General features: G+C 38.9%; 1 protein-coding gene across 3 annotated transcripts in view; it reads right to left on the bottom strand.

Annotated features, from left to right (window-relative positions):
- LOC122793445 (probable E3 ubiquitin-protein ligase HERC4) overlaps positions 1-27,866 on the bottom strand; it is a 1,684,714-nt gene that overhangs the window by 1,630,262 nt on the left and 26,586 nt on the right. For 2 of the 3 annotated variants that reach the window (XM_044061443.1, XM_044061444.1), the window contains exons 3-4: positions 22,159-22,235; positions 13,017-13,238 (exon numbers count right to left, since the gene is read on the bottom strand). The exons of the other annotated variant lie outside the window; for it this stretch is intronic. In XM_044061443.1, coding sequence (XP_043917378.1) covers positions 13,017-13,238; positions 22,159-22,235 — 299 coding nt within the window. The remainder of the gene's footprint in view (positions 1-13,016; positions 13,239-22,158; positions 22,236-27,866) is intronic. 3 annotated transcript variants of the gene reach the window in all.

Genomic DNA, 27,866 nt, shown 5'->3' with positions numbered 1-27,866 from the left:
TAAATCATATGCTTATTTCCCATCTCTGCTAATTTGAGTTGAAACTAAAATTTTAACCACTTACTGAGACTGTACTTTTTCTGTATTCTTTCTTTGTTTATTGAGATGTGATGCCTGACTAATGAGCAGTAAGGTCTGCCTTGAAGGCAGATGTTTGAATACCTAGATTATTTTGGGAAGAGTCATACATTTGGATAATCTCAGTATGTTTGAGATTAATAATAGATATCTTCTAACTGTTTAGTAATGCTGAAGTCAGGGATCAATCCCAGCCATTCTTAGCTTTTGGAATCGTTTTATTAAACTCATATAGTAAGTGAACTTCAGAGTGATGTGAAAAAAAAGGGAGCAAAAATAACTTCTTCAACAGGTTCTGACAATTCTTTTTAAATCAAGTAAACATCAATTATTGAGCAAGATTTATTCAAAGATGGGAAGAAAGTAAATTATTTAACATTGCAGAGTACTGGTATCTACAAGTTCAATGACATCATAAGTATCCTGATGTTCTTAAATAGCTTTGGAGGATATGTTGTTACAGAACACAGCCTCTGTTTTTGAAGAAAAGATCGAGTAAGGAATTACAATCCTCACCAATAAAGGAGATTTAATTAAAAGTTTCATTAACAAAATATAAACTCAGTTTTACCAAAACATGACAAATAAATGTTTAAGAATAGCAAGGGTTTATCTAGAGTATTATGAGAGCAAATAAGACATCAGACTCTTCCCTCATTATCAATGCCCAAACATTACAGTGAGTGAAGCACCTTTTTTTAGCTAAAATAACTGCACCTGGCCCTGTGGTTGTGAATTCCAGAGACCACTCCATATTTAATCTATTTGTATTTACCCATGCCTGTAAAGTCATATGTCTTTGTTAAATAAGAGAGATGTTTGTCCTAGATTTGAAAAAGGAAAAGTAGAAAAACAACATTATTTCTTTAATGTTTCATGTTTGCTAAGAAAGAAACACAAGATAAACAAACTATACTTAATAAAATGGAAAGCTTGATGTGCCTGTGGCAGCAAGATCCTGATAACACAAATACTCAAAAGTAACAATTAGCAAATGTAATCTAAGACTATGAAGTAGTGTGCTCAGAAGACCTGTGTGCTGTTCTCGTAACTCTGCATCTTAAAAGCAGTACAAGCAGATCAAGTTATAAACACACAAAGCTCAACAATGGGGATTGTCAGGTCAGCACATTAAAAATTATTTATTTATTTATTGACATTTGATTACCGAGAAAGTCAGACTGGGTAGAAGCTTGTTTTCAGCAGAGGCTAGGGGAGAAAAGCTCCAAATTATTACAAAACATATTGAGAACAATAATTTTACAATCTTCAAATATAAAATAAAACATCTGCAGTTTAAATAATTATAATAAATTAGACATAGTATAGAAACACTGGTTAAGAATCAATACAAGTTATACAAAATAAAATAAAGGGTTACTGAAAGAATGCAAGAGGAAGTGCTCTTAACTAAGACCTTCATGCTGTTCCATATCACTATGATGGAGAAGGATGCTGGAGTATAACCTACAGATGCGGGTACAGTCTTTAAGGTTATATTTTCTATCAATGTAATGCTTTCTAACTTTAATTCATTCATGGGATAATGACTATCCAGGCTTCAAGTCTTGCTAAAATAAAAAGAAGTCACATTTTAAGCCATAATTTGAAAACTTTGTTTACTGTGTCTTTTGCCTGTTATGCATTCATGGATCATGAACTGTGCCAAGAAGGAAGAGTAGTACAACAGCAAAAGAATATAGTGTGACTTTTGAGCAGGTTTTCAAAACAAACAAATTGATAAAAATAGAAGAATTAAAACAAAAAAATGCCAAGCAATACGTGCATTGTTTCTAACTTTTAGGCTCTCGGCAACAGCAAAAAACATTGACAGAAATGCTAGACAACACAAATCCTCAGCAAGCTCAATGGCAGAATATTAAAAAGAAGGAAAATAAGAAATGCACAGAATTTAGTGACAGGCATCAAGTTGTAGCATAGCAGGGCATTCTGCAAGTGCTCAAGTCCTAAGCACTCAGATACTACTGTCTGGAAGCCAGAGACTCAAGGGTCCTGTAGCTTGGGCAGGCTGTTGCTTGCCGTGTGCGCAAACCAAACATTTTATTTCAATTCAAGCAAAGCAGTTCTGATGGAGTGGGAGTGCAGATTTCTGCAATAGATGGGTGGGGGGTTAGGTTCAGGGAGGGGGGACAGGATTCAGGTATAGGAAGCAAGAGGGGGGATTTTAGGTTTAGGGAGCAAGAAGGAAGTGTTATAGCTAAAGAATAGAATGAGATTTTAGGCTTAGCTAGTGGGAAGGGAGTTTTAGGGTTAGGGATCAGAAATGGGATTTTAGATTTAGGGATAGGGAAGGAAGTCTTCGGTTTAGGGAGCTGGAGGGGGGTGTTAGGTTTAGAGAGAGGAAAGATAATTTTAGGTTTAGGGAGTTCCAATGTGTTTTAGGTTTACATTTAGGGTTCTGGTGGTGCTATACAGCTTTGTAGGATAAAGTGTTGGGATGGCTAAGTAGTTACAGGGGGGATTGGGTAACAGTGCTTGCCTTTTCCAGCAAGTGTATTGTGAGCAATGAGCAGGTGAGCAATTGTAGTAGGAAAGCCTTTCTCATGTTCTATCTGTAAACGCAAACTCAAGCAGTAAATTTTTGAGCACTACAAATGTAAATGACACGATCAGTACGTATCACTAAATCAACACTGCTTTGCACTAGGTTAATTTCTTCATACATCACACCATTTACATGGCTTCTCTCTCCTGCTTACTGTTATCTTACAACTTTTACCATTCTCAGTCCCTCTGTCTACTATTACTCTATTTATGATTCGTTATTTCTTGCTATATCCACTAAACACCTGTGTTGTTTCCTACAATTTCCATGTTTAAACCTGCTTCTCACTCTTTCCTTGCTACTCCTCCAATTCCAGTTCTCCACTTGTAAATCTCCACTACAAAATGGTGTAAACCTTATACATATCTTTTTCTGACTAGTTTGTATTACCTTTGTCTTCCACTGTTGGTTGTCATTTTTACATTTTGTTGCTAATATTTTGAGTGTAAACCTCCCTCATCTCCGAGAGAAACTACTAGCAAACATACAACCCATTTGTTCCAGAGGGGCAGGAGCCAGCCCTCCCCAAGCTAGATGAGAGCCATACGGCCTATTTGGCCATGACTGTAAAGACATAGCCCATCCAATTTTGTTGCGAGTTAAATGGTCAAGAGCAAGTCAGCTGCCAATCCCTCTGAGTGGCCAGCATCTAGGCTGTCTGCAAACTCGTAATGGCTATCTTGAATGGACAGGGGAAATGTGATGTGATGATAGGAGGTACTGCCAGCACAGCTAGCTGGAATTTTGCAAATAATTACATGCCATTTTGTGAATATAAAACAAATTTATACAAGATGCATGTATTACAAATGTATTAGAACTGTATTTCATGTGTATATCAAACGGATTTCTACACATGTTTGTGTTGAAAAGGTATTATTTTTTCTTTTGTATTTTGTTCACTTCAGGCTAGAGTTGACCCCACAGTCACTTCCTGGAGTAACCAAACCCCCACTGCCCTCCCCAGCCATCCATCGCCAGCCTCTGATACACAGGTAGAATATATCACTTACCGTCAATGAAAGTTTTCTTGATTGCTGAATATCATCATTGTTTAAGTTTTCGATTTCTTCTATATGATTCAGTTTGATCAAGCAGATTTGTGAAACATGATTGGTACCATAATGACTAATGCAAAGCAAAAAAACAGGATCTGTTAATGTGATAAACAGTGGTAGAAATTAGATTTTTTTTTCTGGCATTAACCTTCAGAGTTATGTGAACAGGGAAATGAAATGGCTTTTCTACCTTATAATCAGCAATGTTATTGCCTGTATTTCGGTCATTTGCAACTTCCTTAGTTAGCATAAGTAGAAAGAGGGGCAACCATTTGAAATGTTGGAACCCTCTAGAGTGAGTCCCGAAATGTAGAAACTGAATGGCTGAAAGAATGGACTTGTGTATATACCATGTCTGAGATGCCATTTCACAGAATATTCCCTTTTCTCTGAGGTATGGTAGTCTTGGAGTTTATATAAATGTTGGAGGTGTGGGGTGCTTGACCCCCCCCTTTTAAAATGAAGTTTTAAGGAGAAGAGCGATTTTCAGGATTCATGGTTCTCCTGTGTTTTTTAGCCTTTTATCCAGCTTTTCGACATTTGGTATTTTGAATGCTGACTTTTCGATAGGGAGCTAGAAAGAGGGCTATTATCAGTAAGAATAAAGGAAACTGAAACTAAAAAAAATCAGTACAGGGAAAATTCCTGGAAGTGGTGGAATTCCAGTAAAAGTAAGGAAGTGGAAGGAATAGGAGATAGAAGTCTGACTAGTACTTTTAAACAACGTCTTTTTAGGTGGGGATCTGCCCTAGACTTGCAAGGGAAGATCCTGTTGATCCAGGGTCCTACAGACCCATCTTAATACTGAGTCATGACTACAAAGTCTTGATTTTGGCAAAAAGAATGTCAGGTATTTGTTCAAGACATTTGTTCAAGAATAAAAGATCTGGGTCAGTGATGGCTTGGGATATCGAATGGAGGCAAAACGTTTCACAGCATTGAAGTCCTTATGATTCAAAAGGATGCATTGGACAAGAGTAATAATCTAATGTTAATAAGTTTAGATGCCAAACTAGCATTTGACAGAGTGAATTGTGAATCCATTAAGAGATCTTTCAGGCATCTGTGTTTCCTGAAAGTGGGTAACATTAATTAGTATCAACAGAGGAACTCAAGCTGTGGGGGGGGGGGGGTTATAGGGTAAGCTGTCTGAAGTGCTAAGTCTTACACAGGAGGAGCAAGACAGGGCTATCCAGTTCCAGCATTAGTATTTGCTTTCGATTTTGTGCTGTTAGCCAGAGACATAACACAATCAAATATAATTAGATATAATTAGATATAAATGCGGAAATATTTATGAGCAAATACTGTTTTTGCAGACAGCATAATTGTTTCCAGTCTGGAACATGACATAAAAACGTATAGTCAATAAACTGAAATATTTTACAAGCATAGCAAGATATAAAGTACATGAAGCAAAAACAAAACAGTAGCAATGAATTATGTCTGAACACTTGACATAGTATTCCTTTTTATGGTCATGATAAGGTAAGAAAATTAGGAATTTGGTTGAAAATGGGATGTTGAGCAAGCAGCTAAAGAAATGTGGGGAAAATGGTCTAAGGATTATAAGCAAGATAAAATTATGAAGATGATTTTATGGACATTGGCAGCAAGATACAAGCGATTAAAATTTTTGGTCCCATTGTTTGTTTATGTAGGTCAGGCTAATATTTACCAACCAGATCATCAGATATGGAAGAATATAAAAAGGGAAGCTGAGGACTTTGAGATAACAAAAGAGAGTGCAATGGGGAAAATAATTATTTTAAAGGAACCTGGTGATTCAGAGGCCACACAGCTGAGGGTAATGTATTTGGTTCAAGCCTCACAATATATGCCCAAATGAAAGGTTATGATAGGCATGGTGTCTGAGGCAACTATAGGATCATACAACTGAGATTTTCGAAGATTTAGGAAAGGAATACATAGAGTCTCATTTACTGCTTTATATGCATGTTTTCACTTTAAAGGGAGTTGCACCTTGAACAAATAGAATTAGGGTGTACTAATGGTTAAGGTGTTTGCCTTACAAACACAAGGTGCAGGGTTTGAGTCTCACAAGGGATAATTGGCTAGGCTTACAATGGCTCGCAAGGGCAGTTAGCCTAGTACTAGCCTATGAACCTATGAACCTATTTGTAAAGTGTTTGTGTTTGAAATGTATCCACAGTGAACCCTACTGGAGAGAACAGAAATGTACATGCACTATTGTAACTGTTTAAACGTATATGTTCTAATAGAGGAAACTGGAAGGATAACCTCAGTCCAGCAAACTTTAAAATATATCTGAAATTAAATCATTTTACGGGCTAGGTCATGAAGATGCTATCTCACAAGTTTCAATGCAGCCAGAGATAAACAGTCTGTACTAGGAAGCCTTCTGTATTGTCATTGGGGTAAACTAATTACTACTCTGTAAGCACTGAGGTATGACATTGTTTTAAAACTTCCAGCACTTGCCACAGTTTTTGTATGTGTATTTTTAGAGGTAGGTGCTAAATCCTGCTAGCTTCTAGCAATGGGGGTTTGCATGGTAACTAGAAGTCAGATGACTAGAATTTATGTCATTCTGCAAGCTATCCCCAGAAGTAATATTTTATATATTATTTTGAGAAGTTTCTTATTGAGACTGAGCATTCTGTATTCTGTCTTGGGCCTGACAACAAGAAGGACCATTCAGCACATCATCTGCTTTGCTCTGTTAAGTAAGTAGGGAATAGTGATCCTCTTAGATTCAGTCAGGAATATAGTGAAGCTTAGCTTAGATATTGTTTTTCTTTGTCTGAGCTTCAATATTATTTTAAATATTTCCTGTGATTTGAACTCTGATCTCAGTGTGAATATATACCGAGTATTTTCTTGTTTGTTTATTATTTATTATTAAATATATTTAAACCTTTCATTGTGGCTGATCTTTGTAGAAATATTTAAGTTTTTAGAGTATTTGCATGTTTATTTGGTGACACTGTGTGGACCACTCCTAATAGCCTTACTCTTTGGTCAAAATACCATTTGTGTTAATATTCATTTCACTCCGTATATTGGGTACCCTTGTGAGTGCCTTAAAGTAGCTGATGAGGGGTTCTGGTGGCAGTGATAACTACCTTATAGTCTGGGCAAAAGGGGGCATAGCTAGTAAGCCTGTGACAGTCTTTTCCAGGTATATGTGTGTGTGCATCAATCAAACCTCCAAGAGTGTGTGTGTCAGCTACTTGGACAGTGACACAAATCACTGGTTGGACAGAGAGGGTGCTGGAGGTCTTGGCTTGGGCACGCAGCTGAGATCTCATCTCTATAGCTGTGCCAGTGGGAAGTCTTATTGGGGATCTGGAGAAAGAGGGAGAAACCAACCCCGGATTGACTGTGTTCCCCATGTGCTCTTAAGTGAAATTATGCTTGATTGTGCTAGATGCAGAGAGCTGCATCTTGAGATACTGTGTGTATACCTGTTACCCTCCCTGTGAACATTTCCCACAGGTGCCAGTGATGAGGATTGAGGCTCCTTCATTACTGGCCCAGAGCTGGAGGGTTATCACATATTGGTTGGCAGTGGTGGGATTACCACATCACACATTGGGATTCAGTGGTCTGGATATTGAACTTCTGTAGCCTGTAACCAGTTGTCACTAAAGGTGTGTATTCTCCCAGCAGCCACACGGTGAACATTCAGAGTCTCATATCACAATAGTTTTATTTATTTTTTCTTTGCTTAGTTAGTCAGGGAGAGCAGAGGATTATGGCAAGCTAACAAGGAATCAGTTGGCTGAGATACACCAAGCCAGAGGACAGGTGCATGCCAACTTGACTAAAGGGGAAATGATTGCAGCCTTAATCACAGCTGCATCACAGACCAGCAACCAGGAAGACAGCCAGACTGGCCTTGGGGATATACAGTTCTCAGAAACAGGAGAGTTCAACTTTTCCTCAGAGGACTTACAGACTTGAACTGGAGTCCAAACATTTGGAATTCGAATCAGCAGAGAGACTGCAGTGTTTGGAGATCAAAGCAGAATCAGCAGAGAGACTGTGGTGTTTGGAGGCTGAAGAAAATGAGAGGCAGAGGCAACATGAGAAGGAGATGCTGACTCTTCGCCAGGGTCATAGAGGTAATGGGGAAGGGAATAACTGAACCCCAGAAGCAATAAAGGTCAGTGGATTTCTTCCACAATTTACAGAGGATGATAATTTTGATAGTTTTATTCATATGTTTGAAAGGGCATGTAAAGAGTATAATGCTGACCAAGGGCTCTGGGTACAGTTCCTGACCCCCTTACTCCATGGAAGGGCTGTAACTGTTTTTTTCTAAATTGTTTTAAGTTAACAGCTGAAGCTTATAGAAAAATGTTTTGTGAGCATAGATGCAAGGCAGATGAAAGTGTGTTTGACTATATTGATGAGTTAAGCACTTATTTTCAAAGGTGTGTGAGTGGGTGTCAGGTCACCACTTCTGAAGGTCTGGCAGACCTTTTGGTGAGGGAACAAGCCCTTAGCACTTTGCCTGAGGACATGAGAATCTGGTTGGCAGACAATGAATGCAACACCACAAATGAGCTGGGGAAATAAGGAGATCTCTACTTAGCAAGTAGGGCATCACTGCAAAGGAAAGGGATACCCAGTGCTGCACATGGATCTAAGGGAACCCATGGAGGGCAGTCTAAGCCACCCCAACCGAGTCAACCAGTAAGCCACTAGTACAGGTACATGGCCAGGATCAGGGGTTAAATGCTTTAAATGTAACCACTGGGGTTATGTATGACATAGATGTCCAAGGAGGCAAGATGGGAAACAAAAGGTAGGGGAGCCAGCAAATGGGAATAACAGAATGCCAGTGGTAAGTTGTCTAGAGGCAACAAGGGTACCAAACTACTACAAGATGGTATATCCTATCTTAGTAGATGGAAAACAGGCCACTGCTAATAGAGACATGACCTCTGACCTAACCATTGTGAACTCTGCAATGGTTAAAGAGGAGCACTACTTGCTTGAGTAGTCAACTCTAGTCAGAGCTTTAGGAAGGACCCCATTCCAAATTCCTTTGGCTAGGGTTCACCTTGACTGGGAGGGTGGAAAAGGAAGCAAGCAAGTAGGTGTGTTTGAGGATATCCCTGCAGATGTCCTGACAGGGAGTGATTTTGATAATGCAGTACCTTGTGTGTATGCAGTGACATGCAGTCAGGCTTGGAGACAGGCATGCGGGTCTGGTAGGTTGGGGGGGTACCCAGACAGACTGCACACTTGAAGCCAGGACTGGTGAGGTGGCTCCTTCAGGGAGGGAGCTACCCTGTAGCAATGAGACTGAAGGTGAACCACAGCTGCTTGTAGGCACTGATGTTCCCTTGGACAGAGTGACTGCAAAGCTAGAGGTGAGTAGTAGTACCCAGGCTGACAGTGAGGCACCACTGTCAGAGGATACCAGATGTCATGTAGAAAGGGAGCTGGGAAGGGTTACAAAGAGACAGTTGAAACAGGCTCATCTCTCAGACCCTATATTACAAGGCTTGAGGGAGGTAGCCAGGGAGGCACCTGATTCTCAATGAAAAGGGGAATCTGTATACTAGGACAAAGGGTTACTGTACAGAGAATGTACCCCTGAGGGAGGGCTAGAGGGTGAGAGAATACAGCAGTTGGTAGTGCCCAGAGCTTACCATCTGGCACTTCTAGCCATAGCCCATGACATTCCCTTTTCAGGTCATATGGGCATAAAGCGTACCAAGAGACTTATTATGCAGAACTTTTATTGGCCTGGGGTTGCAAAGGATGTAAAAGGGTACTGCAGGAACTGTGGGCAGTGCCAAAAAGTAGGCAAGGCAGGAGACAAGGTCAAAGCTCCTTTGGTGCCTTTGATAGAGGTGGCATTTCAGAGGGTAGCTATGGATATTGTGAGGCCGCTGAGTACCCCAAGTTCCTTAGGGAAGAAGTATATCCTAGTGGTACTAGATTATGCTAACTAATACCCTGAGGTGGTGACTCTGTCTTCCATCGAGGCAGAGAAGGTGGCAAATACTTTGCTAGAGATTTTCAGCAGGGTAGGTTTCCCAACTCATTTGTCTGTGGAAGCACTGTGGGATGAAGCACCTAAAGACCACCCCTACCATCCCCAAACTAATAGTCTTCTGGAGAGGTTAATCTCTACACTAAAGACCATGCTATGGGCATTTGCAGACCAGTTTAAGAGAGAGTGGGAAAAATATTTGCCCCATCTGCTGTTTGCATACAGAGAGGTACCCCAGGAATCCACAGGTTTTTCACCCTTTCAGTTGCTATATGGACATTGGATGAGGGGACCTCTAGATTTGATTTGTGATGATTGAGAGGGTGAGTGTGAAATTAATCTGCTGTGGCATATGTCCTAATCCTCAGGACAAGGCTCAGGGAACTCATGGATGTCACCCAGGTGAATGTGACAGAAGCTTAACAGCAGATAAAAGTCAGGTATGACAGGAATGCTCAAGTTAGAGAGTATGCTGTGGGGCAGCAGATTATGGATCTCATTCCTGTCAGACACGACAAGTTTCAGGCAGCTTGGGAGGGATCCTTCAAAGCAGTAAGGAAGGTCAGTGACATACACTACATGGCAGAACTGCTAGGCAGGAGGCAGGAGCACAAATTGTATCATATTAACACCATGAAACCTTATCATGGTAGGGAGGGCCTGTTGCTAAGTATTTGCAGTAGAGGGTAGGAGGAGTCTGAGGGGGATCTATGGCTACAGGGAGCCAGCCAGCAAAATCTAAAGTTACTATGGTGGAGCCTAGGGTTGCAGGCATATGATATGACAGTACAGCACTGTACTGAGGTTAGCAATGCCAGTGCAGACAGGGTTTCAAGACGGGGTATGGGATAATGTATTCCCAGACAGGTTCATTCCTCTCAAGTAACATTTCTCAAGGGACACTTGAAAAACTAGCTTGAATCTTTGAAGGGGGAATGTGACAATAGGAGGTACTGCCAGCTCAGATAGCTGGAATTTTGTAATTAATTATATGTCATTTGTGAATATCAAACTGATTTATACAAGATGCTTGTGTTACAAATGTATTAGAAATGTATGTCATGTGTATATCAAATTGATTTGTACATGTTTGTGTTGAAAAGGTATTTGTAAAGTGCTTCTGTTTGAAATGTATCCACAGTGTGCGCTACTGGAGAGAACAAAAAATGTGCATGCACTATTGTAACTGTTTAAATGCATATGTTTTAACAGTGGAACCTGGAAGGTTAATCTCACTAGCAAACTTTAAAATATATCTGAAATTAAATTACTTTATGAAGATGCTATCTCACAGGTTTCAATGCAGCTAGAGACACAAAGTCTGTACTAGGAAGTTTTCTGTATTGTCTTTGGGGTGAACTAATTACTACTCTGGAAACTTGGAGGTATGAAATTGTTTTATGACTTCCAGCACCTGTCACAGATCTGAGCAAAAGCCCATGTGTGTATACTTTTACAGGTAGGTGCAAAATCCTGCCAGCTTCCAGCAATGGGGGTTTGTGTGGGAACTAGAAGTCAGATGATTAGAATTTATGTCATTCTGCAAGTTATCCCCAGAAGTAATATTTTAGATATTATTTTGAAAAGTCTCTTAGTGAGACTGAGCATTCTATATTTTGTCTTGGGCCTGACAACAAGGACCATTCGCCACATCATCTGCCTTGCTCTGTTAAATAAGTAGGGAATAGTGATTCTCTTAGATTCAATCAGGAATATAGTGAAACTTAGTTTAGATATTGTTTTTCTTTATTTTTTTGAGCCTGTCCTTCAATGTTATTTTAAATATTTCCTGGGATTTGAACTCTTGATGTCACTGTGGATATATACTTAGTATTGTCTTGTTATTTTATTATTTATTATTAAATATATTTAAACATTTCATTGTGGCTGATTTTTGTAGCAATATTTAGGTTTTCAGAGTGTTTGCATATTTATTTGGTAACATTGTGTGGGCCACTCCTAATAGCCTTGTTCTTGGTCAAGCGACCATTTATATTAATTTCACTCAGTATATTGGGTACCCTTGTAAATGCCTTATAGTAGCTAGTGAGGGGTTCTGGTGGCAGTGATTACCTTATAGTTTGGGCAAAAGGGATCATAGCTAGTAAAGCTGTGCCAGCCTTTCCCAGGTGTGTGTGTGTGTGTGTGTGTGTGTGTGTGTATATATATGTGTGTAAATCAAACCTCCAGGAGTATGTGTGTCAGCTACTTAAGCAAGGACACAAAGCACTAGTTGGACAAAGAGGGTGCTGGAGGTCTTGGCTTTGACACTCAGCTGAGATCTCAATTCTATAGCTGTGCCAGTGAGGAGTCTTACTGGGGATCTGGAGAAAGAGGGAGAAACCAGCCCTGGACTGACTGTGTTCCCCATGTGCTCTTAAGGGAGACTGTGCTTGATGCAGAGACCTACATCTGAAGATACTGTGTGTGTACCTGTTATCCTCCCAGTGAATGTTCCCACAGGTGCCAGTGGTGAGGATTGAGGGTCCTTGATTACTGGCCCAGAGATGGAGGGTCACCACATGTGCATGCTGTTACACATACCTCCTGTTCCCTCACTCTGCAGCAAAGTCTCTGCCTAATGCAGTGCAAGCCAATATAGCAATTACAGGCAGGAGGTTCACCCAAATATTGCTAAGTATTACAAATGGCTGTGAACCTGAGGATGAGTGAGTTGGCATCAGCCATGCAAGTTTAGCCTCCACCACCTTGGTCCTTCAGATACGTACACCGCTAATCAATCATGGGTCTTCTTGGCTGTAGTCCATCCCCCTACACCATGCCAGGTTCATATTGTAAATATTTTGATTAATATGTTGTACACAAGAAGTCATAATTACTTTAATAATATTTCATTTATTTGGTTGGTGGTACATTATAACACTTTCTTAATGCAAAGTAGTTTTAAATGCATGTCTTACACTGTGGAAATTGTGGAAATTTTCTCTTTGCCTATGCTAGAAATGGGTTCTGCCCATTAAGAATTTAGCAGTTAACAAACAAATAAAAATAACTACATTAATGAAGCAAATAGCTTTAGGTAAACAGTAAAAATACACAATGTGAGCAATGTAGAGGGTTATGAGCAGGACTCTTATCAAAGTTAACTTACTATGTATTCAAGATATATGTAGATGCCAAGAAATTCACCTTGAGAGCAGAGTGAAGCAAAACAAAACTTACACTAAACATAAGATGAATAATCTCACTTAAAAGTTGAATTCTGTGAAGATTTTCTTCATGATTTAATTTAATTCTCACCGTTTTAACTCATGGTAAAACAAATTTCCTTGGAAGTAATGTTACTGTTTATTGTTACCTTCTGTGCTGCCAAGTCCCAGCTGTCCTGCATTATTTCGACCCCATGTGAATACTGTGCCTGACAACGAAACAGCGATACTGTGTGCACCTCCTGCAGAAATTTGCGCCAGCGGTACCCCTTCCAGATTCACAAGGTGACGTGGGCTAGAGAGAACAACTTTCTTTTTAGTAATGCCAAGCTGACCAAAGGTGTTCAAGCCCCAGCTAAAAAGCTTTCCATCTTCAAAGAAAAGAAAAAAACATTATTAATAACTAGCATTATCCAGATATTTTCATGTTATAAAATTTATTACTTATAACTATGTCATTGTCTATTTACAAATGACACAGCAAATAAAATGAGTTTAGAGGAGCCCACAGTTTGCACACTGAGAGAGATTTTATTTAGATACTGGCACTTTATTTTATTTATTTATTTGTTAAGTGTGTAAACCCACTGGACAAAGTGTCTCTTTTCAAGGGAAACTGAAGTAGCATTGTCTGGTTAGTTACTTTCTCAAAGTCACACATTAGGCAGAAGGAGGTGAAGGAATCGAAGTTCAGTACCTTTGACTACAGGAAGCAGTTTGTTAACAGTTTGGAGCCTTAATCTTCTGCACTAATGTGCCAGACAGTAAATGAACACCATTTAATTGTTACTGTACTTGTGTAGTTTCCTTGGCTTTACTTGTTTGCTTAGCTGATGCCTTGATCATGATAAGTGATCTTGAAAGGTAGTTGTGCTACATCACTATAACACAGTTTTAGGAATTACTTACACATAGCCAAAATGAAGACTGGAGAGCAGCACAACCGATGTGTACACATTAGGAATGACACAATCTACAACTAAAACAGTAAGACTGAAAATTAAATGTTTCCTAACTGTTCTTTTTTTTTCACCCAGTTTTGCTCCCAAATTATATGCAATCATTTTATCACTGAGACCTGTAAATATAACAACTAGCATTAAAAACAGTAGAAACACAGTGTTGCATTTCAGATATGTGACTAAGATTTATGAAATGACAAATGGTATAATAGTGAGTGATGTAAAGCTCCAAAGTGAGAACTGTGATAAAGACGATCTAAGGTACTGCATCAAAATCATACTAAGGAAGCCTTATACTGCTGGCAAAGCAGTGTTGAAACCAGCAGAAAGGGAAACTACATTGTCTCACAGTAGGCTTGGCAAAAATAAAATGACTGCTAATAAATAAAAGTAAACATATTTTTTGTGGTTAACAAGTCTCTCTATGCCCCAACACAGAATGTTATGCTTTCTATAATTGGCTACTAAAAAGGTTTGCTGACTTCTTGTTATAGATAGTATCTGATGAATGAAAGGAAAGCTTTATTTTATTAGTTATAGAAAAATCAGCCAATTTATTAGACAAAAATGTCAGTCTGCTGAATTAATTATAGATAAAAAAGAATAACCACAAAAGAAATAAGGCGGAATGCATCACATGATAGCCATAGACTTGGATTTCAGCTAACATGTCTTGAGATAAGAGTCTTCTTTTTTAGATCCATCTTCCAGAATGCGCAGGAAAACAAAAGTCAACAATCCTTCTGTAACATCCTTTTGAAGTCTGTCATTTGGCCAGTAAGTCCTCCTTGTCTTTCAACAAATGTATAGTACAAACTGAAATACAGATGCCACTGACTTGGCATGCTTTTAGCAGAATAATTACTCAAACAGAAAAGACTAGAATTCATAAAAATATTGAAATACATTTTTCTAAAGTACTGAAAGAATACAGTTAGATAATGTAAGCCAGGACAGACAGTGAATATACTGCTCATATTAAAGATAAACATCTTTTTTCTGTCAAACACTACTGTACTGACACCCCTAAGCAATTTATAGTACAATCAAATTCATTTCATGACATCCATTTGAAACGTCATTCACTTCTCAATTGTAGATAGCATTTTTTTATTATTTAGAAATATGAAGATATATAGTGTAGCTTGAAAGACCTGAGGCGTGTAATCCAGCAGATAATATCTAACAGTATATGGGAGGTTTTGGTTCTATGACATTTCATCAAAGATATATTTGGCTGAATCGCATATGGTCGAAAAAAAGACGGAAAGTACATTTGACTGAAATGCTATTTTGTTGAAAACATTCTAAACATAAAAAGTTTTTCTGTGGGGGGGATTATATATTCTAACTCCAAGGTTCCATACCCATGGAGAAAACACCACATACAGTGAATCAGTGCTGGTACACAAACACAACCATCTGCAAATCTGGGGGTACAATCTGGTGGGGAGCATTACCAATCCACACAAAACCTTTTAAATTACTACCCTAACAACACCCTTGCTCAGAAATGACACCATAAATACTAGCTTTCATTGAAATAGTTTTTCAGTCAAATACACGTTCAGTCATTTTTTCAATCATATGGATCGGAGCTTTTTTACAAGATTCAGGTAACACAAACATCTATCTGTTTAAATTGCATAGCTCTCCAGATGGTCAGATGGCCATGCTTTGATCTGTGTCCTCTCTACACCTGGTAAGCAACGTGTAGAAACAATGTAAAATAGTGTAACTGATGCAGTGAAATGCCATGATTATGATATCAATGTTTACTGGCAGTCTTGCAGATGACTATAATTAGTAGAAAGAATCCACAAGTTTAGATGAAATGAATGAATAGCAAACAGCTGTTAAAGTCAGACCCAAGTTATCTTACTGCCTTCCTGGTCTAATCACCTATCTGGAAAACATCTCATACTGCACTAAACAGCATTAAACAGCTTCAATGAACTGAAGGACTCCATGTGTTGTTATTACTCTCCCCATCATTATTGTGGGGTGATTGTTTTCTTGATGTAGCTAGAGGAGCATGCTTTAGGCAACTTTATTCTTCTTTAGGATCGTATCTATATCATCAGAACAGCATTCCACTGGCTCTGAACTCAGACAATTAAGGACCATTGAAGGATGCAAAGGATGCAGGCTCTGCCAATAATATACTCGTTAAAGGACTGATGAACTCTGAGGACAGATGCTGCTGCTTCCCCAAGTATAGGATGAGGGACGATTCCTATAAATCACACCCACACTTTCCAGGAAGCACGGAGATAAATTAGCATTTCAGTTGAAAGACTTTGACTGTCCTTACCACACAGATGAATAAATTATCCTGTGAAGTGTACACTATACCATTCAAATGGAGAAAGATTGACTTCCCTGGCAGAAAACAAATCCAGCTTGTTTAGACACTCGTGAGTTTTTCAGAAAATGATCAGCTTAAAGTGCAGAAGATAAATACTGTATCCCTCAGTCACTGTTGCTCTAATATAAGAATACTGATAACCCCAAAACTATGGCTTAGGCTTTACAAAGCAGACTTTTACTTTCCTGCTGGAACTCGTTAAATTTACTTGAAAACGTTCACAAGACAGCTCATTGTGGGACTGATCCATTTCATTTCAAACACTTGGCCCCTTGCAACACCTTGCTAATGCATGCTAACCCTAAACTTGCCCCCTGTACGTAACCTGAACCCCACATCTGACCTTAGAAAACCCTTTCTGTGATACTGCCACAAAACAAGACACTTGGACACATACAACATACAGCAACACACATTCACAACACAACTCTACCCCCCTGACGTAGCTCTTACTGTAACCCTACCACCCCCACACACAAACTCACACCCCCTAATGCTGAAACTTTCAATTTTACTAATAAATCAGCATGTAGTTCAAAATCCCCCAAAACTGCCAATCTACAGACAAATAAAATACCAGGGAAAACTAATTAACAAAATTGAGCACTTTCATTTACATGAACATCTCCATATTTTCTGGTTCCACAGATTTATCCAGAGTGTCCGAAGCTTCCCTCAGAATATGAAAACAAGAAGAAGAAGAAGAGCCCTTCCTTTGCTGGGTCTTGCATCCCAAAGCTTTCACCTGATGGTAAACGGTTTTCTTATTCTGGACAAATGGGTAAAGAGCTTTGTCAGCGGATTACTTTTCATCATTTGCAACTTTTTCCTTTTTCCTGTTTATACTTTGAGCCACATGGTCCTTTAGTTTAGCAAATATTAAACAGTATTATTTTTTAGTAGTGGAAAACAATAAATCTGTTAATTTTTGGTTCAGACGGGTAATTTCTTGTTGTAATGCAGAAATATTTTTATTGTGTTTAACAATGCTTTATAAATACTCATTTCCTATCTGTCAAAGGATACAAGTAATTCAGCGAATAATGGGTGACCCCATTATTTGACTGAATGTATTCAGTGGGGAATTGCTCGGTATAGATGCCTTCCTGAAGGCAGATACTGGGGAGAGAGCACATAGCTAATCAGCATATGCCTCTCCCTCAGACTACCGGATCAGCATTCAGCACAGCCGTGAGGCCAGCCCTACAAGACGCTGCACATCTTCATGCCACAGCACCATGTTAGGGCATAGCATTCAGTGCAGCCACGGGGCCAGCCCTATGAGATGCTGCATGTCTTCATGCTACAGCACCATGCAGCACCATGTTAGGACATAGCATTCAGTGCAGCCACGGGGCCAGCCCTATGAGATGCTGCATGTCTTCATGCTACAGCACCATGCAGCACCATGTTAGGGCATAGCATTCAGTGCAGCCACGGGGCCAGCCCTACGAGGTGCTGCATGTCTTCATGCTACAGCACCATGCAGCACCATGTTAGGGCATAGCATTCAGTGCAGATACGGGGCCAGCCCTACGAGATACTGCATGTTTTCATACTACAGCATCATGTTAGGGCAGTTGCTGCATAGCAAAAGAGTACTTTACCTTCCTGAATTTAAATCATAGTATTTTTGAATCCAATGATGAGAATTCTGAAGAGGCATGGCAATGGGGGATGTATTTGCCCCAGTTTATGCTGATCTCTATATGGCAAGTTTTGAGAGGAGCTTTATGTACAAACAAGATTTCTTTTACAACAGAATAGCATTTATGTAAAATATACAGGTGATTTATAATGTTTATGCAGAGGGGAATATAGTAAAGCAGAATTCTTTGTGGTTAGGTAAAACAATATTGACAAGAATGGAGTTTTCTAATATATAAATGGAATAAAAACATGATTGGATATTTCCATAGCTTATTTATGAAAGAAATAGCTGTAAACACATTATTCCATGCTGTAGGTGCACATCCACCCTATTTGATACGTTCTCTGGCAGCTAACAAATTTATAAGGGCTTATACGAATACTACAGGAGATTTTGACATTGACAGACACCCACAAGAAATTACTGAGAGGTTATTTGATAGAGGGTATTATTTACCTGTGATAACAGACATGCAAGCCAAAACTGTCTCAGATAAAGGCATATTCTGAAAGTGATAAAAATGAGCATTACTCTGCAGAATCAGAAAAATATATTGTGTCACAATACTATCTCATCTGAATTTTGTTATATCATAAAATGGAATTGCCAAGAGATGATGGACAGTAAGTTAAGAGAAAATTTACCTAAAATGTCATTTTCCATCATTTTCATTTATGAAGGCATTAAATGTAAGTGAAGTTTTGTCCTTTAATGATCCCATTTGAGAAAATTATATTTACCTTAAGGAGTGCACCCCTCTGCTAGATGTGTTTGTAGACATGTAATTTTATACACATATATCTGCTGTTAGTCAAACTTTGTTGTAGATGTAATTAAATGCAGCTGAAGGATATCAAATGAAGTACATAAGCCAAACTAGCTGCAAGGTCTTGGTATATCTACAAGACATGTGAAAGATGCAGTTAGAGTGAGCCCTGCTAGTCCTGTTTTTTGTTTGCTTTACCTCTGCTGTCTGCTGATCATTAGCCTTCTCTTAGCTAATTAACCCATTCATCCCCCATCAATATGGTGAGGGTCAACTGGGAGGGACCAACATTCCAAAAAACACTGGGGAGTAGTTCAAGAGTTTTCTGTTTTTTCCCTAACTTCTCAACTGTATTGGTCAGGTATTCAAACAGTCTTACTCCTTTTTGTATAATATGAGGTGCTGCATGATGCTTTAGCATGAAGATGTGCAGTGTCTCGTAGGGCTGGCTTTACGGCTGTGCTGAATGCTATGCCCTAACATGGTGCTGCATGGTGCTGTATCATGAAAACATGCAGCATCTCGTAGGGCTGGCCCCGTGGCTGCACTGAATGCTATGCCCTAACATGGTGCTGCATGGTGCTGTATCATGAAGACATGCAGCATCTTGTAGGGCTGGCCCCGCAGCTGCACTGAATGCTATGCCCTAACATGGTGTTGCATGGTGCTGTAGCATGAAGACATGCAGCATCTCGTAGGTCTGGCCCCATGGCTGCACTGAATGCTATGCCCTAACATGGTGCTGTAGCATGAAGATGTGCAGTGTCTTGTAGGGCTGGCCTCACAGCTGTGCTGAATACTGATGCGATAGTCTGAAGGAGAGGCATACACTGATTAGCTATGTGCTCTCTCCCTCAGATCTGTCTTCAGGAAGGCATCTACAATCTGAGCAATTCCAGAAATCACTCACCCTTGTAGCATGGCTTTTCCTACCACATCAGTTGAACACGGCCAAAATGCCATGTTCAATTACCTACCACGACAGTCATTTGGGGACAGAGGTTTGGAGGACCCAATAGACACCAGGGATGACTATTCATTTAAGTGACTTCATGGCACTGACATCACAGCATGGATGGGTGGACACTAGATACCAGGGATTCTATAAATGTGCCATAATGATGGTCAGGGGGTGGGGGAACCATGAAGATAATTCAGAGGGATAGGTATGGGCAATATGGTGTGTGTGTCTCTGTATGTGTGTGCATGTGTGTTTGAGTGTGCACTTGCATTTAGAAGAGTGACTGGGGGATGCCAATGCTTAAATAAACAGCAGTTTCAAACTCGACATACAGATTAGCAATAATCTACACCATATTAGTAACTGTGACTCAGAGACATGCAAAAATTGCTGATAATAAGGTCTTACCTCATCTTGGCTAACATGTCTCTGAATCACAGATTACCACATGGTCCCTTACTGTTACCAGGTTCTTAGGACACTGGTGTTTATACAACCTGTCAATTTCCATGTTCTGAAATGTAGAAATTTCTCACTCTTTTTTAAAGTGCCTTTATTTGTTATACAATACTTAATACATCGACCTTCTCTGCACCTCTCACAGTGTCAACATGTCAGTCATAATGCCAGCATATGCCGCATTTCCAAGTTTCAGTTCACAACATGAAGGAAAAACATCCCTTTTTAATTCTTCCTGAAATGAAGGAAACATTCACTACAACTGCATATCACTTCTGAGTGAGACCACCGTGTTCCACCCCATGCAAAAGAATTACCAGGTTTCCTAAATCAGAAGTGTGACATTATACTTTGGAGTTAAGTTGAAAACTTGGGTAAAAATATCTTTTGGTGCATTTCTGTTGCCGTTTAGTCTCATGTCCACAATTTAGTATTTTTCAATGTTTTGACTCCCTGTTTTCACAAATTTGTCTTTGCAGCCCATTCTGTTAAAGCAGGACAACATTACTGTGAAATTATGTCCCAAAAAGGTAACAGTTTAGTCACTTGTGCAGGAATTCAACTTGTCATACCTCATTTTGTCTGTGAAGTAGAATCATAAGATGAAAATGTGTTACACATTTTGGTTAGATACAGGAAGTTGTAACATTGTGCCACTAAGAATGCTTATTTGGGTGAATGCTGCCTTTTAAATCAGGCTGGTTTATAATACTTCCACCAAAACTGTCTCACAAGACTCTTCAAGCTCTTTCTAAATGTTATAACTTTTGCTTTTTAGATCTGCAGTAAACTACTTTTTTAACATTCCAAATATAGTAGCATTTCCTTCCATGTTACATTTGCAATTCTGAACTGCATATATTCAAGAGGTAATCTCACAAACATTTATGTCTGGGTTTTGGCACATGCATTTCTATAAACCAGCTTGTTATAAACCAGATTGCATATGCAGCCTTGTAATTAGAAGTTTTTAGGTATTCACAACTATTTTTACAGCTCCATATGAATGTGATACCTCTTGCCATCCTTCAAATTAATGCCAAGATGCTTTTTTATACCATATAAATCAGAATTTATGTTTTATGAAATCCCTTTCCATTATGAAATATGAACATATCACCATTTCTGTGAAATAGGGTGAAAGTATCAGAAATATAAAAGCCTAGATTGTAATGGTAAATTAGGTTAAGGGCAGTAACAGTGGAGTACCTCATTCAGATCAGCCACATAACTTTGACAAGTTTGACTTAAAATTACTGTATAATTATTTCTTCAGAGATCTTCTCCAATATGTTGACAGTTTTCTTCCAACTTTTACTAAAAGCTGCTTAAGCTAGTTCAGGTCTAGAAAGAGCCACAACCATCTCTATAAACACTTGGCACAAGGCAGGATATAACCTGAATGGAATGCCAGTCCATTAGAGGGCGCTAGTTAGATAGACATGCACATATACATAAATGCCCCCACACATATGATCAGTTATAACAACTAATCAACCAGTGCCATATATCTGGGGGAAAAGGGGGAGAAAAACGTGCATACCTAAAAAAAATATGGACAATGGAAGATTATGGAAATTTCATGCAGACAGTATTCAAATTCCGGGATCTGAAACTGAAAGGAATCAACTTTAAACTCTATGACAGTTTCCTGTTTATACTAGTAATTTACTTTATAACAAACACATTTGGAACACAGAGGCAAATTAATCCCTTACTGCTGATCTCATCTGTGCCTCATATTTCATAGTTTGCTCCACTGTTATTTTTCTTCACCTTATGTACCATTAAAATTTAGACATTAACAAAGGCCTTTTTCAGGAACTGGCTATCTGAACTATATATTCAATCTTTCTAGCTACAATCATCTTGATTGTAGAAATCTTCCTCCCCAGCCCTGTATTTTTCCATTTTATCTGTTCATGTGTGCAACCATAATTGCACTGTTACAAGGTGCAATTGTTGCATTTAATGTAATATAGTGCAGTATCACAGTTACAGAATTATATTCTTAACTGCAGATACCTTTAGTTTTTAATACACAAGCTTTAGTTGTCACAGAATGTTTGTTCATTTACAGTTAATATATGATGAACAGTAATACAGAACACAATAGATCCTTACCTTGAGAAAGGGCTAGGGAATGGTGCCTTCCACATGCAATCTGTATTATAGGGATGCCTTGTAGGTTTGGTATCAGCCTGTATGGGGAAAAAAGGGGGAACAGAATTAGCTGTGGGAGAGAAGAGCAGGTTGCTTGTGACATTAGTGGTTACATTGTGCCTTAACTGTGGAAGTTTTTACTTTCTGTCTGAGGACCAGAGCCACTGTTAGATTACGGAATAGGTAAACCGCATTCCTTAATATTCAGAATCCATATTGTCGTACAGGTGTGCCCCATTCTAGCTCTGCAGAATGGCAACAGCAGAGTACATGTAGTATTATGGATGGTAACAGAGTACATGTAGTATTATGGATGGTAACAGAGTACATGTAGTATTATTATGGATGGTAACAGAGTCCATGTAGTATTATGGATGGTACATGTAGTATTATGGATGGTAACAGAGTACATGTAGTACTATGGATGGTAACAGAGTACATGTAGTATTATGGATGGTAACAGAGTACATGTAGTACTATGGATGGTAACAGAGTACATGTAGTACTATGGATGGTAACAGAGTACATGTAGTATTATGGATGGTAACAGAGTACATGTAGTATTATGGATGGTAACAGAGTACATGTAGTACTATGGATGGTAACAGAGTACATGTAGTATTATGGATGGTAACAGAGTACATGTAGTATTATGGATGGTAACAGAGTACATGTAGTACTATGGATGGTAACAGAGTACATGTAGTATTATGGATGGTAACAGAGTACATGTAGTACTATGGATGGTAACAGAGTACATGTAGTACTATGGATGGTAACAGAGTACATGTAGTATTATGGATGGTAACAGAGTACATGTAGTATTATTATGGATGGTAACAGAGTACATGTAGTATTATGGATGGTAATATTGAAGCAAGAGTGGCTCTTTATTCTCTTTTCTTCACACTTATACATCTTTTATTTCAGCAATTAATGACATAGTGCTCCTAGTAATCAACAGGATTTCTGTTTAATACACAACTGATGTGACTCCTGTAAAGCTATGAGGCTATGGATGCAGCAGTTATCACTAAATGCCTTTATTAACACAATCATTGCCTTGTTTTAAACAGTGTAGTAACATGCGTCGGACAGTTTTCAAAGAAACTTTACTCCAGCAAACAGCTTCTTTGGAGAATTTGACAGAAAAAAAACCATCAGCAATCAAATGGTGCAAGTGAGATGCTTAGAAGATCTGGAAACAGATTTTTTTTCTTTAATGTAGTAAATAGGGTTGTTTTAGGCACTGCTGCAATGTTTTGGACCTAGTCTGTAAATGGAATGGAAACGTTTGACCAGCATTTGTCAGTCAAAAGTCCAATTAATAATGTTGATTTAACAAATTGATAAGGAGCCCTGTACTGGATGGCTGCCTGCATTTTTATTTAATATTTATTAAGTATGCACCAGTAAGTCCAGAGTCTCTTCTCTTTTCTTATGGTTGAGGTTATCCCTTCCATTGACATTTTTCTCAGGAGATTGTCCAAGATGTGGGAATGGAATCTACTCATTATGCAAAGTAAGTAAAGTTTTAGCACAAGTTTTTAAAACACCCTCAGGACTAAATCATATCTACAGACTGTACAGTCCTCATTAACCCATAAAGCATCCAAACATTTTAGAAGAACTTTCAGTGATATATCTGAATGTATATTTCTCCATAATAAACAAATTGTAGTTTCTCTGCAATATTTGGGACTAAAGGCTACAATGTAATGATTAAGGGAGACTCTGTCAAAGGTCAACTGGTGCCATGGGCTCTCTCCTTAAAGTTACTCAGTCATACATTTTCCATTGTGTTTGGGATATCATTGGGCACCTCTGAAGCAGAAGTTGGAACTCATTAAAAGCACCAGTGCAACACTTGGATATGACTGAAGATGCCTTGCTGTTTTTTATTATAAAGCATGCTGCTACATTTATAAGCTATCAGCATCTGAGATGCGTGTCATAATATTTTACAAGTTATAACCATACACCATGTTAATTCAGTTTTGATCTTTGTAATGGCATAAAAGATCCTGGTTTTACCATGTAGCTAAAATGTACCAGCTTTCTGTTCCTGTTTCCAACTGTCAATGTATCACCAATTTTCTAACCAGCAGGAAACAGCAGGTAAAACTGGGGAAATTTACATCTAGCTATCGCATGATCAGTACAGTTGCCCCCTAGGGATGTGTGCTTCCCCACTGCTGTTCACCCTGCACACTAATGATTGCACCTGTAAGGACCCCACTGTCAAACTTATTAAGTACGCAGATGATACAAATATTATTGGGTTCATCAGGAATGGTGATGAGTCTGCATACAGATGAGAGGTTGAGCAGCTGGCCCTTTGGTGTAGTCAGAATAATCTTAAACTGAACACTTAAAACTGTGGAGATGACAATGGACTTTAGGAGTGATACTACAATATTATCACCCCACTTTATTTTTAATGCTGGTGTCAGTTGTGGAATCCTTCAAGTTTCTGGGATCTATAATCCCCCAGGACTTGAAGTGGGAGACCAGTGTAGGGTCCATTATAAAAAAGGCATAACAGCGAATGTACTTTCTGTGACAGCTGAGGAAGTTCAACCTCCCACAGGAACTGTTGATTCAGTTCTATACAGCAGTCATTGAATCTGCTCTCAACTTATCCATAACAATGTGGTTTGGATCTCTGTCTAAATCAAGACAAAAATAGGTTACATCGAATAGTCAAGTCTGCCGAAAATATTGGTGCTAGTTTGCCCTCTTACAGGACCTGTAATATTCCAGAGTCATGAAAAGGGCAGGGAAAATCATCACCGACCCTCCACATCCAGACCACCATCTTTTTGAACTATTACCATCAGCCAGGCATTGTAGATTAATACACAACAAAACAAGTCGATATAAGAACAGTTTTTTTCCACAGGCCATCAAGTTCAAAAACGGTTAATTCAGCTTATTAGGCTGGGAGACTCTTTTCCCCAAGACTCCAAGGATTCTGCAGTATTGTTTATATATTTTTAATACTTATTGCTTTCAGAGTTTATTTCAGTATTTCTTGTACCGAGTTGCACTTTGCACCTTGCATGTGTATACATATTTACTTTTTTGTCTTGTTCTTAATAGTTGCGTGTATGTCATTTATCTTGTTTTTAATAGTTGTATGTATGTCGTTTATGTGCGTCATACTTGTAGTCACTCAAACCGGAGTCAAATTCCTTGTATGCATGCATACTTGGCCAATAAATATGAATCTGATTCTGATTCTGATGTAGGAAGTGTGTGTGTGTGTGTGTGTGTGTGTGCGCGCGCGCGCGTGTGTGTGTGCATGTGTAGTGTCTTTTTCTCTGTGTGTTTCCTGCAATTGGCACCTCTCTACAGCTACAGTTGGTAGAGTGTTAAGACATTCAAAGAGGGTTTCATATTTCAAAGTTGGTCTCATACTCTTCTTTGTTTTACAACTTGCATCAAAAGTAGAGCATAAGAAAAAATCTTTGCTTGCCTATCGAAAAGAAAACACCTGCTAAGCATAAGTCTGTGGCTGACTCATGGCTATGCCCCCTGTGAGGTGGGTTAACAGGGCCTGTTGATGTTGCTTTTCTGAGCACTATAGAAGTGTACTCACACAATATGGCACATAGTATCAGTGTCATTAGAGACAGTGTGATAAGCCTGCTAATGTGACTGAAGTGCTCCCACAAGATGGTCCTGTCTCAGTTTTTTTTTTCCTATGTTGATCTGTAGTTATTTTGACAGACCAAGAAAATATCAGGTATAGGCTAATATACTATCTTTGGTGTTATCCATATCCATGTCTCACACACATTCTATCATACTGTAGAAGTATAAATGCAACAGAAAAGTAAGTGCTTTCCATAGGTGTGAATGCCATAGGTAGGATACTTCTACGCAGACCCTAACTGCATTACCTCGTGTTTGCTACTGTTTCATCTATGACAAATGTACAACCATTTGGTTTAAAGATAATTCTAACCTTCCAGACTAAGTCTGGAAAGATGTTGAAATTCAGCAGAAATCTGGTGGTGATGATGATGATGTTAAACTTTTATACTAATCAAGGCTTTCTCAGTTGTAAACTAAAACAATCATTTCTTGTACGTTTTCTGTAGGAGTTGCTGGAGATTCAGAGAAGATCAAAAAGAACACATTACAGTGGTTTGGGCACATGAACAGGAAAGCATAAGAGGATTTAGTGAAGACAGACAGAAAAAGGCAAGAGGAAATGAGGGCATCCAGAAAAGAGATAATTGTAAGAGAAGACCTGTGACAGTCAGACATGACAGTCAAAGAAGGTAGGAGAGTGGCAATGAATAGAGAAAGGTGGCAAAAGTTGATGCAACACCCCGACCCCATGCAGAAAATGGGGAAAAAGGGTTGATTATGATGATGACAACAAGTCTTTTTCTACAGTTTCTTGTATAAAAAGTTCTGGTGTCAATAGACTGCATGCAGTCAATAAAGTACAACAAATAAACATATAAATGGAGCTATCTGAGGAGCAGTATATATGAAAATACTGTTTGGGTATAAACCAAAGTGTTAAATAGTAAACAGCAAGTAAAAAAGAAGTGTGATTAAATATTATAGAAATGCATACATGTACGCAATAATTCTCAACAGGATGGGAGTTATAAAGAAATAATAGACCAGCCAGGGCTGCTATGAGACCTAATACTGCAGGTGGAAGGTCTCTCCACCACTGCAAGGTCCATTACCTTCCTATACTGTCAACTCTGAAAGACATCACTGCTTTTACAAAATGTTCTTGTGTTTTATAATGTCACCCCCCCCAATTCCTAATACCCAGCAATGATCTCTCCAACTGAACGTGGCCCATTCATTCGCAATCCCCTCCAGTGTAGGGCTGAGAGATGTATGGAGGGGGGGCTGTTATTTAAGCAGCCATCAGGTCATTTTGTGGTCTTGCAGGCATCCTGGTAATGGAGGATGTTCTTTTTTTTTCTTAATGGCCTAACTGCTTCTGGGCCAAAGTACATGCAATCTGCATCACTACAGAGGCCCACAGCACCTTCCCCATATTACTGCATAGTTCCACACACCCACTTTGAAGGCTTCCACCAATCAGTGGCTTAGTGAGTCTAATGCTCACCCCAAGGCAATGTGTCTACATTTCAGCATGTCCTCTAAGGACTTATGCAGTACATGTCCACCACCCCCACCCTCCCCCAGGATGAGTATATGCACCCTTTCCAACTTGCTCAGTCACAAGCCCAAGCTGCTAATAGAGCCTGGGTCACTAGAGCTATTGACAGGTCTTTATTCTTCTGAGCTGGCTTGTGCTTCAGTTTGTTAACACTGATGTGTATTTTATTTTTGTGTGTGTGTGTGTCTGTATTTTCACGTTTCAATACAAAGGCAGTTCCCTTTATGAATTGTGGTCTTGTTTTGCTATGGCGATCATTTTTATCATTTCTTTAAACGTAATTATATTAAGTACAGTAGTTGATTGTAAATCATGTTAGACATTGAGAATAATGAAAGAAAATTCTGAATTCTATATATTTTAATTTTTAAGCAAAAAATAATCATTTGAAATATTAATTACTTTATTGCTGTGACTTTATGACATATACTTGTTCATTTGCTATTTTTCTTCATGTGTTAACCACTTAAAAACCCACACGGCACATGCCTCTTTTCATGGGTGATAG

Source organism: Protopterus annectens, chromosome 2.part0, assembly GCF_019279795.1.
Source record: "Protopterus annectens isolate FY-2018-M chromosome 2.part0, PAN1.0, whole genome shotgun sequence".
Classification (NCBI taxonomy): Eukaryota; Metazoa; Chordata; order Ceratodontiformes; family Protopteridae; genus Protopterus; species Protopterus annectens.
The sequence above is the reverse complement of the archived record's forward strand: the minus strand, read 5'-3'. Positions and strand labels throughout refer to the sequence as shown.